At 43.1% G+C, this 15,856-nt stretch overlaps 1 protein-coding gene across 1 annotated transcript in view; it reads left to right on the plus strand.

The window, feature by feature from the left end:
- Nucleotides 1-15,856, plus strand: part of ARHGEF28 (Rho guanine nucleotide exchange factor 28) — a 264,926-nt gene that overhangs the window by 95,587 nt on the left and 153,483 nt on the right. The window contains exons 3-4 of the mRNA XM_081090556.1: nucleotides 495-642; nucleotides 3,078-3,371. Of these exons, the coding sequence (XP_080946682.1) occupies nucleotides 495-642; nucleotides 3,078-3,371 (442 nt within the window). The remainder of the gene's footprint in view (nucleotides 1-494; nucleotides 643-3,077; nucleotides 3,372-15,856) is intronic.

Raw genomic sequence — 15,856 nt, forward strand, 5'->3', positions numbered from 1 at the left:
GCACAGAGCATGTGGCTCTCTTTATTTGGCAACGTGTGCGAAATATTTAAGGTTGTCACAACAGACGCTGAGGTATGTAGTCCAGGGTAAGGCCATAGCTAAAGATTGGTCATTTTGAATCTTTATGCCAGGGTGGTATCTCAGGTAGAGGGAAAAATGAATACAAGCAATGATGCTCATCAGGTAGGAATTCAAACAGAGTAAATGACAAAGTACCACGTTTTCACCTCCCCGAAGAGAAAAGAAAAAAACCCTTCACTGCACTCTAAACTTCTTCAACTTTCAAAACAGAACAAACCAGCTCTGACGCTCATATTTCAGCAAATCAGCAAGCACCCAAATGTGGCTGTTGGAAAGACGGATTCGTACTAGTTGAGCGCTCTCACGAGAAGTGAAGGTGACAGACCGCCCCGGTGGACGCGGGTGCTTTTTGTGGGGTTTCTGAGAGCCAGGATGAGGCAGTGTGGTGATGCCCCACCTTGTTCGTTTTTCAGGGGCAGATGACGGTGTGTGCGAAGTTCGACAAAAATGTCTATCTTCCTAAAGATGCCGAGTTTTACTTTATTTATAACGGATCTCATCAGAGACACGTGGTGATTGCCGAGCGCACGGAGGACAACGTTCTCCAGTCCAGCATTCCAGGTGAGGTGTCTTCTTTACCGAGCAGTCGGGAAATCTGTCTGTGAGCATCTTCCCACCGGGGGACAGAGGCTGGGAAGAAAGCCAAGAAGAGAAAGTCAACGGTGCTTCCCTGGGATGAGTGGGTGAAAGTGCGTGTGTCTGTGGGTGATAGGAGGAGGAGGGCTCACGCTGGGTTAGCTCACGTCCCAGGTTCTTCCAGCTGTGTCTGCAGCTCTCTGAGCAGCCTAGCCTTCCATCAACTGTCAAGGCTGGGTGTGCTTTGGATGCAGTCCAGTGGAGGTGACCCTGTGTCTCGGGATCACCTCCTGTAGTCCCAGGTCCCATTGCCAAGGATGGCTCAGGCAGACGGACATTGAATCTGTCTTCATTTTCCCTCCTCATTCCTTGTGGCCAGTCTGCCAGTCCAGGGTCTGCCTCCCCCTGCTTGCTCCATTTGGTGGCTGGGATTTCTCACCTGGCACCCTGTCCATCCAGACACTTCCTTGCTGGATCTCAGGCTCCAGAACTTTCTCTTCCCACCACCCAACGGGTCATATTCTAAAACCTGTAATTCTCCCAGATTTCTTCTTCAATCACCATGGTGACAGATGACAAATTTCTGTGTCATGTTAATGTGTTGTCATGAGCTAATAGCCCCTTTCAAATACGATTGTTTTGTGTTTTCACTGGGGTGTGGGTTGTACATTGAGATGTCAAGCTCTAGCCTAAAGGTGGAATTGGACATTGCCTGAAGGAAGGGAGGGTTTTGTTGTTTCAGTTTGTCGATTGGTAAGTTTTATTTAACTGTGGGTCTTTGAGTTACTCTTAAATCGTATCATATAGGGAACTGTGAAACATCAAATTTTCTTATAGGTAAGATTAGCCTCATTTTAGAGAACATACTGTTTCTGCAGTATGTCTATTACTTGCCAAAAGAAGGTAGACAGTAAACATGTGAATGCAGGCGTAGTAAGAACTGTAGAGATGTACAAAGACCTTTCAGCTACCTGGGCTTGAATCCACCTGTTGTTCGGTGGCCACTTTTAAGTACTTCTCTCTCTGGTTCAACAGCTCCCATCTTTACAATAAAAACAAAAGGTCAAACCTCATTAATGATAGTCACTCTGACTGCGCGTCTCTCTTGCCTTTGTCCTTTTGCTATGTCTTTCTTGCCTTGAGCTTCCCCCTCTTTTCTTGGTTTACTTTTGAATGAAGACTTTTATAGAGAAAGAATAAAAATAACTAAAGTGCCACTTCTAATCTCAACACTTTTGTTTTGTCTTTTCCTTTACTTACATTTAAGGGCGAACCTCCTTCCCACTCCTTGCGTGTTAAAGAAAATTTTTTTGTATTATATTGTGGCCTGCTTAGAAGTGAGGGTTTTTACCTTCATTAGGTGACAGTGCCTGTTTCTGAACCTTACATTTCCCTGGTTACAGCTTTACCAGGGTAACCGTTCAGAAGTATGTAGGACAGATTTCTGTGTGACATATTGGGCATGTGTGGGCTGCATTCTGTGCCGGCACATTAGACCATTTAAAAAAAGTCAATGTGAAAATGGCAGAAGTTCTTGCTTACTAACCTGGGACGCTGTTGTTCCTTGAGGCCTGGGCGCATTGCATTTGGGGAAAGGCTGTGGAGAGTAAGGCAGAGCAGGAATGACTTGGGTTCATTAGCCTTATGCTTGGGGACCAGTGGTGACTGAATGCTCACCTTCTGTCCAGCTATGATTACCATAATTACAGAGATTTGGTGTTACTAATTCCTGGAAATTCTGCCAAATTTAGCATAAAAACAGAAGTTCACCAACCTTGGCAAGATGAAAGAAGAGATGTGTAAGGAGGAGGAACAGACAGCAGGATTAGGTGACCACCCACAACAGGAGTGTTAAGAACACCCGCAAGACAGAGAGGCCATTGTCAGAAGTGGGGGTGGGGGGGCACTGAAAAATATATATAAATGTTTCTCTTGAGTCGTCATCACCCACCCCGACTCATATTCAGTGAGCTCTGTGGAATGAGGGTGAACTTGGGTCACCATGTTGTGCTATTTCATAAAACTGTCATCTAAATAAGTACATAAAATGTGACTCAGGAGGAAAAACAGGAGAGCAGAAAAGGGCAGAGACCTTTAAGATGACAAACCTTGAATTCAGGGGGTGGGGTAGATGGAAAAGGCGAAGGTAGGGCCACGTAACAGTGTCTGGTAATCTTCAGAGAATAGATACTGAAATGCTCAGAGTTCATAAAGGTTGGCTTTAAATCAGGCATCCCTGGAAGAAGATGGAGTTGGCTTTAATTTGGCCCCACAGGCTCAGCAACATTTAAAGATAACTGGCTGCGTTTCCTTTCTGCCTTGGTCTCCTGGAGCATGTGGTCTGTGTAGGCAGCACGGTGAGGCAGGTGACAGCGTCTCGCATAGACTCTGGGTGAACTGTTCACTGTCTTGTTGTCCAGGCCACGGGCTTCAGGAGACGGTGACGGTGTCTGTGTGCCTCTGCTCAGAAGGTTACTCCCCGGTGACCATGGGCTCCGGATCCGTGACCTATGTGGACAACATGGCCTGCAGGCTGGCCCGTCTGCTGGTCACCCAGGCCGATCGCCTCACTGCCAGTAGCCATCAGACCTTGCTGACCCCGTTTGCCCTGACGGTGGGAGCGCTGCCTGCTTTGGACGAGGAACTCGTGCAGGCGCTGACCCATCTGGAGTTGCCTCTTGGGTGGACCGTCTTGGGACATTCTTCACTTAAAGGTGAGTCTTCACCAGAAAATGTGCATGTCTCCTCTCTGTGTCAAGTTCAGAATATGCCTTTCAATTTATTGTCTGTTTTCCTGGGTGGGTTTTCCTACCCACTTGTGACCCAAGCCTCGACTGGATGTGGCTGGTTTTCCTGAGGTCCTGAGCCCCTCATCTCTGGGCTGGCTGATGCTACTCTGTTCCAGGAGGTGGAGAGTTTTGCCTCAGGAGGAAAAGGCTCTTCTTTGTGGAAGGCTTGTGAATCAGCTGCTCTGGGTTGTGGCTCCCCTTCCCTCAGCACGTTTGCTGGGAGAAGGGGATATTACTGCCTGTGTCCAAGTAGGTGGAGTCATGGGCAATGAAGAGCATGCAGCCAACTCTGTGGGACATTTAGGCCAAATGTGGCCATGAAGGAAATGTAACCATTGTGTTGACATCTTTAAAAATGTCAGTGTCACTGCAAGCATTCATACTGTATTTGTACTAACTTCTGGAGTTACCTCTGGATGCCTCCTGTTTACGAAAAGACTGAATAGACTGTAAATACCAACCATTTGGAATGTGTGTGAACAGAGATGATGTTGTATATCAGCCCATACTAGGCATGAGGCTAAATTGTTCAATAGATGCTTCTTATGTGATACAAATGACATATTTTTGTTGGAACTACAGAGATGTTGCTCTGTATTTTTTTGAACATGACATATACTGTTGCTGCTTTTCTGTATTCTTCCCATGACTTTAGTTTTGTGGTTGGATAATGCTATTTTCAAGAGTTTCTGCTTCCTGATAAAATCTGGAAATGGATTGAAAATGGCAGAATTTTCAATTACAGGTTGATTTAAATTTGATCATGAATAACATGAAATGCACTACTGTAGGTAAAGAGGTATGATTTTTGTAAGCAGAATTATACGGCCATAGCTACAATCAAAGAGGATCTCTGTTTCTCTTTGTTAATCAGAGTTTTACTAAAACTCTCCTGGACACTTAAGAATGTTTCTTATTTCTTAAGACCTAAAATGAGAGAAGTCACAAGCCCAGTTGAGCGTTAAGCATGTCTGACTCCTGTGTGCTGCACTGTATGGTAGCTGATTGATAGGTGTGCAGGGGTGGGCTCCGTGAGGGATTGTGTGGTGTCTGTTCTTATCGTTAACCCCAAGGACCTAGCAAAGGGCTTGGAAGATAGCAGGTGCTCAAGAAGTATATGTTGGATGAATGAAGGTTGTATCCTTAGACCTTCAAGGAATTGCACAACCTATATATCACTGTTTTAATTCTCCTATATACATATATAGGAGGAAAAAATGTTTTCTGGATAAGAAACTTTATTCATATTTATACATACATATGTATATTCACATATGAATCTATTATATATACAGGGTGTCCCAAAAAATGTATACACACTTTGAATGAATATAAAGTCAGTGTTTATTAATATACAGTTCATTTTCAAAATTTAAAAGAATCTACAGAAATGAATAATGTCTTCAAACTGATGACTGGTCTGGTCCAGGCACTGCTGATAAATGCAAAGCAGCGGAATCGCAAACATCAAGAATCATTTGTTCGGTATTTGTGTGCCCTCAATTTGTCCACTATTGCCAGTTTTGTGCTTTAAACTTTATCTTTCATGTATCCCCATAAAAAAAAAGTCTAGTGGCACTTTAGGATAAATTTTCTTTGTTCAAAACTTAGTCTGGCTTCACCCATTATTTCAAATCAGTTAAACCTGAAAAGGAGTGAAAATTAATTAAGTGAGTTATCAGCTGTTAAAGTGTGTATACATTTTTGGAAACTGTGTGTGTGTGTGTGTGTGTGTGTGTGTGTGTGTGTGTGTGTTTGTGTATAAATTCACTATATAAATATATATATATATATGTTTTCTGGCTAAGAATCTTCATTTTCTTAAGTTTTGTGGCTTTTAAAGAAATCCTAATAATAACATTTGAGGGTGTTTTATTATTTGGAAGGCAGATACATTTTGACAAAGAATTAAAGCTTTCATAATTTCTTGCTGGTTGCTATATGCAAGGCCATAGTAAAGATCCTCAAAACTCACAGAGGCAGATGCGGGGCAGTCCCAAGGCTCCTTCCCTTGCCAGCAACTCCCTCAGCATAGCAGCGTGGAGCCTGCATTGGTTCAATATGCACCTCTGGCAGACTGTTGAAAGTAAGGAACATATAAACGTGCATGAATAGCTTAAACTAAGAGTCTCCAAAATGGGATTTATGTTACTCACATGCTATGTTTATTTTTCATCCCCAAATCTATATATATATAAAAGCCTAAGCAACTGAACAACCAGTCGACTGGTTGCTATGACATGCACTGACCACCAAGGGCAGACGCTCAATGTAGGAGCTGCCCCCTGGTGGTCAGAGCGCTCCCCCAGTGGGAGTGCCCCTCAGCTGACCAAACCATCCCAGAGGCCCACCAGCCTGGCAGCAGCCACTCACTCCTTCACTAGTCCTGCAAGTCCAATCTCTGGAGAATGGGCCAGGCTCCGATGGACTGGTGGGTGCTGCCAGCACAATCCCGACAGCATCGCTGGCCTCCTGGAAGTTGGCCTTGGGCACTGTGGCTGCTTCCCCTCTCTAGATGTTCCACAAGGAAGAAACGATATAAAAGTGGCTGCCAGGTGGCTCTCGACAACCTGCACGAACGTCAGCAGGGACAGATCCAGATCCTGGGCCGGCAAGGGCGCTCTCCCGGAGGGCCGATGGCATCCTGCCCTCCCCTTCGCCCCCCCTCAGGAAGGGGGCCAGAAGCAGGGTTCATGGCTGGCGAATGCTGCTATGGCAGTGTGAGCCTCTCCCAATCAAGACTGACTGGGTGCGAGCCTGCGGGGGGTGCGCAGCAGGGCCAAGATGAGCAGGAGTGGCAGGCAGCATTGAACTGCCAGTTTTGGGCCAATCCCCCAGGCCATGCTGAGGGACCCCACCCGTGCACAAATTTGTGCACCAGGCCTCTAGTTTAGAAATAAATTAAGATTTCCTAATCTTTAATTTGTGAATTGGCACTAGCACATGCATGCAATTTTCTGAGCAGGGCTGTTGAAGGCAGGACACAGTGAACATCACTCATTCATAGAGTCGCCAGGAGTTGGAGCCAGCTCAATAGCATGTTTTGTGCACAGCCTGTGTTAGAAGTGCACGTTTGGTCATTTTTGCTGACAGAGACACTGGGCTACTCCCAGGTAGCTAAGGGTCATCTTATTACAATTTTCATTGCTGTTAGGATATGTATTCTTGTTTTCCAAGCCTCCATCTATCATGCCCTTTAGATTATCCATATCTTTATAATAGGCTGACTTATGCCACCAAGAGGCCCTTCCTGACATTTGTCATACTTATATAGAAATATGTATTTTTATGAGAGGAACACTGGAGCAGTTCCTTTTTGTGGTGAGACATTGTATTCTATGGGAGAACAACTCTGGTGTCACAGCCATTAGAAAGCTGCTTTGGGGCCAGGTTCAAATCCTGACCCTGCTGCTTCCTGGCTGTGAGACCTCCTGGACAAGTTATTTTAGTTCCGATGCCACCAAGTTACACTTTCTAAAAAATGAGGCACAGTAGTACCCACTTCATTGGTTTGTTGTGATGGTTGAATTAGATAATTCTAATTAATGGTATAGCTATATGGTGAAGCCTCTAGAACAGTGGTTGGCAAACTGCGGCTTGCGAGCCACATGTGGCTCTGTGGCCCTTTAAGTGTGGCTCTTCCACAAAATACCACGTGCAGGAGCGCACATACAGTGCGATTGAAACTTTGTGGCCCATTCGCAGAAGTCGGTATTTTGTGGAAGAGCCACACTCAAGGGGCCAAAGAGCCGCATGTGGTTTGTGAGCCGCAGTTTGCCGACCACTGCTCTAGAACTGTGTCTGAATATACTAAGTTCTCAGTCTAAGTTGACTTTTGTGAGTGTATATGAATGGATTTCCATATATAGAGAATATATTGTATGTACATAGGTGGAAAGCAAATTGCATTTGGTCTAGACAAATGAAGCTACTGGCACAGGGGTAAAATCCTGGTCTTGTAAACAATTCCTTGAAGATTTCTAGGAACGCTTTTAGACTACTAGAACAGTTTATAGTACAGGTAACGTTGCCTGCAGCCTAGACTTATAATGGAACTTCTCTACACCATCAGTGTTAACGGACAGGCTTAATATTTCTTTTTCTTTTTGCTCCTCTGAATGGATGAATTCCACTATCCTATCTTCAATTTCACTGATTCCTTCTTCCATTAAGCTAGTCTGCTGTTGAACCCTTCTATTGTATTTTTCATTCCAGTGATTACATTCTCCAGCACTGTGATTTGTTTGGTACTTTTTAATATTTTCTGTCTCTTTGTTGAAATGCTTTGTTTGTATATTGCTCTCCTGACCTTGGTGAGCATCTTCATGACCACGATTTTGGACTCTCTATCAGATAAATTACTTATCTTTATTTCATTAAAATCAGTTTCTGGAGATTTACCTTTTTATTTGCAACATAGTCTCCTGTTTCTTCCTTTTATTCATAGTCTTCTGTTGGTTTCTGTGCATTACATAAGAGAGACACCTCTCCCAGTCTGACAGACTAGTCTTGTGTGGGAGATGAACTTCATTAATCAGCCCGGCCCAAGCTTCTGGTTGCTCTTAAACATTTGACATTGTTCAAGTTGCTGTCTTTGTCCTTAATGGCCCCAGTACTTGAGGCTGTACCAGACCCATCAGTGCCCTGAAAGTGGGGGGGAGGGGGGATGATCTCAGTTTACACCTAGATTTGGGCTGATAGAAGGCAGAAGCGGGGGAAGCATGTAGTCAAATCTTTTCCAGGGAACAACTAGGAGCTAGGCTTTTATTTGCTCACTCCTTCTGTGCTGAACTTCAGTGGGATAGTTATAGTGAATGATCATGTGCACACCCATCAGCTGCTGCTTTATTCACTACAGTCCTTGAGAAGGCAAGCCCCATTGGCTGTCAGAGCTGGGTGATCCAGGAACCTGTCCCTTGGGTGGCACCAAACATGTGTTCAAGATCCTTCCAGAGAGAGGCTGGTGATTTGGTTTTATGTTGGAGGGAATTGGAGTGAGAAGGGGAAGCTTACTGGCTCCCAGGTCCAACCAGCCCCTAGATGCATGCTAATTAGAAACTGGTAATAGGTTGTATGCAGTCAAATCCTTTCCAGGGAAGGACTGGGAGATGAGTCTCTGCCTGCATCCTCTACACTGAGCCCTGGGGAGGTGGCCATAGTGCATGCTTGTGTGACCATTAAGAACTGCTTTGTTTGCTATAGTCCTGTGGGACTCATAGATACAAGACCCTTTGGCTTTCAGAGCTAGGTGTTTAGGGAGCCTTAAAAGTTGGGGTACTAGATGTGTGATCCAATCCCTTTGCTACTTAGGGAGAAGCTGGGAGTTGGGGGTTCTCTCCAGATTGTGTGGCTCTGTGCTGAGGAAGGGGTTTATGGATGAGAGTGTGTCTCAGCCTTTCCCATTTTCATGTGGTATCTTCTCATTCAGGTAGTTTCAGGATTTGTCTCAGGGAATTGCTATAGGTGACATCATTTGGTGCTTCGATGAGATGGGGGGATGTTCAGGAGACTCCTATGTCACCATCTTGGTCTCTCTTCTCAAATTTAGTAGAGTTTTACCCTAAGAAGTTCAGACTCTCTTATGCGCTCAATGCATCTTTTTCTAGTGTACATATTTAGCTAATGTTGCTTGTCTTCAAGGTAAATGAGTTATAGTAACAAAAAAGGAAAGAGTCATGGGGCCCACTGGAGTTTATCATATGTTAGTGGGAGGGGCATCGTAAGTAGAAATAGTTTTTTTGCTAGTAATTATTTCTTCTAATACTTATACAAAAACTATTTAAAACTTTATTATTCACACTTATTAAACTTTTTGTGTTTATTTACTTATGCTTTTTTGGGGACTTTATACATGGATGTTGCTGAATGAGTTGATTTATGTGATGCCTTTGTCATGGAATAGTCTGATTGAAGCATCAGTATTTCCTTTTCCTTTTCAGTCACTGAGAGTTATGAGGCGGGCCTGAGGGCCTGGAGAAAGCCCAGAGTTGGAACGGACTGTGAATCCTATAAAGAGAAGCAGAGCCTTTTCTTGGCCCTGCATTTTACCCATCATTACTCAATATGCAACTTCGTTATGTGTTCTACGGAAGGAAATATCCCGGGTTTTATTTAATTTAGTGTAATAAATGAAATTGGATTCCTATTTTGTAAAGTCAAAAACCAATTCTTTCTGTGAAGAAGCTTTCATGATAAAAAGTTTTGCAGGGTCTCAGTAAAAATTTGCAGCAAAGCTTTCAATACTTATAATTATTCAATATAATTTCATAATTTATCTTTTTCTGTTTTTGGATTTTTGCTTGTTTGTTTTTTAGACAGAAATATTTTCCAAGAGATTGACGCACTTTTGAAAATTAGATTAACTAGGACAAAATATTCTGTTTTATTTAGTTGGTACTCAGGTAATTTTTGAGTTAAAGTCTTCCCTTTCTGCTCAACCAAATTACTCCCCTTCACTTGTGTTCCCAGATGCTTGACGTGGCTGGCAAGCACCAAGCTTTACACCTGCATGGGGGAGGCTGCTATTTGAGTAAGAGCCCAAAGGACTAAGATGCCATTTCAGAGGACTGATAGCATTGCCCCTGGGAACACAGTAGCTCCTCTCCCAATGGAAGAGGTAGAGCTTGGCCTGTTTGTTTATTAACTTATTTATTGATTTTAGAGAAAGGGAGGGAGGGAGGGAGAGAAAAAGAGGGAGGGATAAGGAGAGAGAGAGAGAGAGGGAGAGGGAGGGAGAGAGAGAGAGAGAGAGAGAGAGAGAGAGAGAGAGAGAGAGGAGAGAGAGAGAGAGAGAGAGAGAGAAGAGAAATATCGATGTGAGAGGTACACATCGACTGGTTACCTCCTACATGCACCCGACCAGGGTCCAAACTTGCAATTGAGGTATGTGCCCTTGACCCAGAATTGAACCCAAGACCCTTTGGTCCACAGGCCAATGCTCCAACTGTTGAACGACTGGCCAGTGCACCTTCTCCTCCTTTTACAAAAGAAATTTTTTAGGGTAAGTCAATTGAGCTTTGCAACTTTTCTGCAGGGCTGTCTTGGGCATAAAGTTAAACACATCTGATGTATTTAGAGAGCCAGCTTTTCATTCTGCCGATGGATGGTTGGTTGGAAAGCTGTCCCCAAGGAAAATTAACTGTTGGAACTGGTAGGACCTACTGAGATTGGCTTAGAGAATTAATTATTTTAATTATTGATCCCAAAGATCACATTAAGAGTATACTTCTTACTGTGCAAATAGTATCAATGGAGTTATTAACCAAAACAGATTTAAACTTGAATACAGAAATTAGAGAAATGGTTTATTAGTTGTAGGACCCATGTTATAAAAGCAAGTCCAAGTAGAGCATCTGTGCAAAAACAAGACAGCACAATAAATAGTGAACTCAAAGGAAATGTAGAAACTTGGTCACAGACCCGAGTTTAATGGACCTGAGCTGTGTAATGTGATGCTGTTACTAAGAAGAAGGGTAGTTAGCGTGGTGCTTTTTTCATTATTAATAGAGTCTTCATAAATTAGTTTTCTTTGAAGGAGAATGTTTGTTTTTCTACACTTTAGAACTATTAAGGAAAAAGGAAAGCAACGCAGAGGGCCAAAAGGACTTCGGAAGAGAGTTTATAAGAGTAGGGGTTATTCAGCAACTATTAAAATGTGTCTTGATGGTTTTGTGTTCTCTTGAGGAGTTTAAAGAGCAGTCATAATATTTCTTCTTATCTGCAGGAAAGCCATTAAGTGAGAATCAACAGCTCATTACGAAAGACTCAGTGGGAACTGCCAGATTGCTGTGACATCTACATTTCGTTTCAAGCCACATACCCGAGACCATCACCTTCTGTCTAGGCAACAGGAGACGGGAATGTGTGGGCCAGCAATGTTTGACAGAGGAAAATATCTGTTTATCTTTCTTTGAATAGAGGAAAGAGATCTGTAACTAGTAAGAAGCAAGATTTGTTTAACACTTGAAATGAGCTTGGCTGGTGCTTTTATCCTTGAATACCGTTTGCTGGCTATAGAAGTTGGAAGAAAATAGAGCAAGGCTCTGGAGCTTGGCTCTGTTGGTTGGCCCCGACTTTGTGTGTCCAGGTCTAATTAGTCAGGGGATGGCACATTGAATTATAAGACTTGGCCCACAGACTACGTGAAATGTCATCTTTGTTTTTTTGCCCCTAAACTTTGTACTGGACAGCAAGTTTGAAATAGCATCAGCGGAAATACCAGTGGGTAGGAAACTCATAAAGGACAGATTTATTACAAAATACAGATGCCCAGGTTTTAAAAAACGTTTTCTGAAGCGTTTTGAAATTAATGCATTATGGGTATTGACTGATTCTGGGGTTTTATGTTTTTCTTGGGAAACTTGACATTTTTTCAAGCAGTTGTATATACACTCAGTATTTCTAGCATTCTATCACGTTGGATAGTATCGAAAGGGACAAATACCTCCGCAGTTGCTTTTCTGACATTTAAAACTGGTATTCTATTCCTTCAGTTGCTAAGGTAACCCGCAGCAGAAGTGCTGGTGGTGGACAGAATGTACTTCAAAATAGGCCCACAGCAAATTGGTGAGATTGCTTCAGAGCACTTAGCCACGCACATGCACACAGATCTGCATCATTTGTGAGGTTTAACTCCTTAATTTAAACATGTTTTCTTTCTCTTCCATCCCCTTTTTTTTAGCTTTTCATGTTTAAGAACTGGCTTTTTTTTTTTTTTTTTTTTTTAGCAGTAAAGAATTTAATATAACTCTTAAGGAAAAGGATACTCTTTCCTCTGTCAATTGAAGTTGTAGCTCATCTCCACCGTTTAATAGTTCTCAGTCTGGGCCATTGGACGCGCAGCTCCAGCTTTCAGTGCAGAGGCACTGAGTAGACCCCGCCTGGCCTCAGCGGAGTGACCAGTTTTCTGGTTGCGTTCGATATCAGACTCACATTGCAGACTTTCAAAGCCCGTTTTATTTCTGCTCGTCAGTAATAAAACTGGACTGCATTGTATTTTCATTTGTCTCTGAAACAAAACAGAGTTCCTGGTGGGTGGGTGGGAGGGTGCCTGTGGTGTGAGAGAGAGCAGAGAATGCCTCGTGCGTTTAGGCTGGCAGCAAATATCTAATGAATGCATGAATGGGGATGCAATCATAGCCTTGAAGAAATATTAACAGATGAAAAAAAAATCACTGCGCAGTCTGGAAAGGGCGCATGACATGATTGCTGCTGATGGCACCTCACGAGCGCCTGTGCCTGAGGCCTGGGCTGAAGCACATTTGCCTAATGGCACAGCTGGTGTACGACACTGATGCCATTACAGTGCCTCCTAAGCAGACAGCTAGTTCCCTTAAATTATGCTTTTAAATTATAACCCGAAGAAAACTGTTTTCAAATGTACCACATATCAATTTAGTGACTGTTTATTATATTTTTTGGTATTAAAAGATCAGACAAATATGTGGGACTGATAAGTCCCCCAGTACTGGCTTTCCTCATTCTCAAGAACTCTGTCCCATGTGGTATTTTCCTGGCAGACTCCTCACAATCCCAGTAGGAGGTCGGGAAGATTTCACTTTCCTTCTACAGATCCTGCAGCTTTTAAAGCTTGAGGACTAAGTGGTCTGCTCAAAGCTACATCTCGGCATGCATTCAGATCCAGACATGTCACCCTTTTAGCCTGTTCCCCTTTGCACTCAATGGTGTTGTGTCTGGATTCGTAATATCTTGTATCGATGTCCGTATTTTAGAATTCAGCCCGAACATGTGAAGGACAGACGTTAGATTGCCATCTTTGAATTCTGATAAAGACGTTTTCATGTTTCCATTGAGTTAGTACTAGTTCCACGAGGTAAAATAAAGTAGAACCCGCCTCGGTGAGATGTGAGCACCGTGAAGTACACTCCAGGGTTGTGTATCGCAATGCACGTTTTCCGGAATAACTGTGCGTGTGCGATTGGTGTCTTCCCAGGTTATTTTCAGTCAGGGGTGGCTGTCAGCTGAGTGTCCCAAGTGCATCCGTTGCAGAAAAGAAGATTCAGGAAACTAAAACCTGCCATTATGCTTGTTCACTTCCCTCTACCTGTTGGCTTTACGCACCATCCACGCCCGCCATGCCTGCGTTGTGCTCCCTGGAGGCATGTCCCGTTTCCATCTCTTTCCTCTGAGCGTATTTATATTTGTAATTCCTATCCTGGAGTGACCAACCTCCGATCTTGCGTGGAAGGCTGATTTGTTTACGCACACACCGAAGCCCTGGTTAGACCGTCTAAATCAGTGGTTCTCAACCTTCTGGCCCTTTAAATACAGTTCCTCATGTGATCCAACCATAAAATTATTTTTGTTGCTACTTCATAACTGTAATGTTGCTACTGTTATGAATCATAATGTAAATATCTGATATGCAGGATGGTCTTAGGCGACCCCTGTGAAAGGGTCGTTCGACTGCCAAAGGGGTCGCGACCCACAGGTTGAGAACCGCTGGTCTAAATGGAAGATGCCGTAGACATGACCTCTCCTTCCATTCTCATTGAGAGTCCTAAAAAAATGTGAGATGCCGGGTTCTCTCTTCAACTTTCCATGTACGTTTTGGTACTTTTTATTTTCATTCTCTTTATGTTTTATTCATCGTTTTGGCATTTTATCAACATCTTTACATTTTCAAGTCATGAAAGGTGAGTAGGTTGGATTAACCGGCAGAGCAGTGTTCTTGGAGGTAGGGCACATTGTTTCTTTATTTCTATTCACCCTCTTTATGTCTAGCCTAGAACGGTCATCATCAGACAGTGATTTCACAGATATTTATTTTACTCTGAACAAAAGTGGGCTGACTGTGTGCTTCTCAAAGACAAGGACGGTGTTCATCTGTGTCCACAGGGCCTGGCATATAGTGTTACCAGAGTAAAAGAGGCCGTTTACCCGTGCCCATTAAAGCCCAATTAAATCTGAACAGGAATTATAGCAAAGAAAGTAGAGGTTGATCAGTTGAGGGAATGGTGCTAAGCCTGGAATCACAGGTGAGCTAGTGCTAACCACTGGCTCCCAGGGGATGAGTTATATAGGGGAAAACCATTACTCATGGTGGCTAACAGGGTTGGGGTCATGGGCTCTACTGCTTGGTTGGGGCCAGGGTAGGGCATCAGATCCTGACATCAAACATGGCATTGTTCTGTCTGTTTTGCTGAGGGGTGGTTGACAAGGTCACGGGCCTGGGGCTGATGTTGTCTTTATTTTGACCAAACTCTGTTTCTGTGGCCCAAAGACCTGAGGCTTTGTTCTTGCCAGTTTGATGCTGACCCGAATCTGATGTCCTGAGGACTTAGTGATTCAGGAAGGGAGTGGGCGGGAAGACAGGAGAAAGGCTCATGTTAAAAAATGGAGTTTCCTCACGGTTACCATCGTAGTAGTTTCATTCAGTGTGTATCTACTGAATGACTTAGAGGCTCACATTGAGACTTCCGTGAAGTACATGTGTGTGACTTTGGAAACCACAATTATTTATTTTAATGAATTAGATTTATGTGAATTAAAAAATTATTCTTTATAAACTTACAGTGTTGAATATATTTTAGTGGCTCCACTCAGGAGTCACAAAACATTACTAAACCCTACAATGTAGAACTACTTCTGAATTAATTTGTGTTTAAAAATATCATTTACTTCTAGATTATTCTGCCCATCACATTTTAGCTTTAATATGTTAAAATATTTTAGTAGTTTTTAATATTTTGCTCAATGTTTAAGGCTTATCCTGGCTTAGCAGTAAGTAATATGAATTTAAAATAACTTGCCAAAGCCACAAACATTGTTTTTTGTTCTTATTTATTGGTGAAACTTTTTACCTAAAAGCTGATTGGGAAGACAGAGGTATAAATAGAAAACATATATTTTGTTAACCACTTATTTATTTAAGGCGAGAGATACCAACCCTGACTTTGCATAAGAATCTTGGGAATCTTCAGAAAAGATGGATGCTTGGACTCTGATCTAGAAATTCTGTTTTAATTGTTCTGGGGAGGACCTTTAACACAACTGTGTATTTTATTGTGTATGTGTGTGTGTTCAGTCTGACCAACAGTGGGAGGGTTTTTTTGGGGGGTTGGGGTGGGTGGCAGGGGGAGCTGTTTCCTCCACCAAGAGAGCTTTCCAGGTCTGTCCTGTTAGTCCAGCTCCCTGTCTTCTCCTTTCTGGCTCCATCCTCACATCGCCTTCAATGGGAGAGAACAGAAGGCACTCTCCTCCCTCCTCCCCCCACCCCTCCCTCTTCCAGAACGTGCCCACTTCCTGGGAGATGGGAAGGCAGGGGGAGAGAGATCTTCTAATGTTGGAAGAAAAAAAAAAAAAAAAGAAAAAAGGAGGAAACTGAGCGAAATGTTTTAAGAGAGCGCTTTCTCATTCAGTATAGAAGTTCTGAGCACAGAATCAGGCAA

Source organism: Myotis nattereri, assembly GCF_964212035.1.
Source record: "Myotis nattereri genome assembly, chromosome: 4".
Taxonomy (NCBI): Eukaryota; Metazoa; Chordata; class Mammalia; order Chiroptera; family Vespertilionidae; genus Myotis; species Myotis nattereri.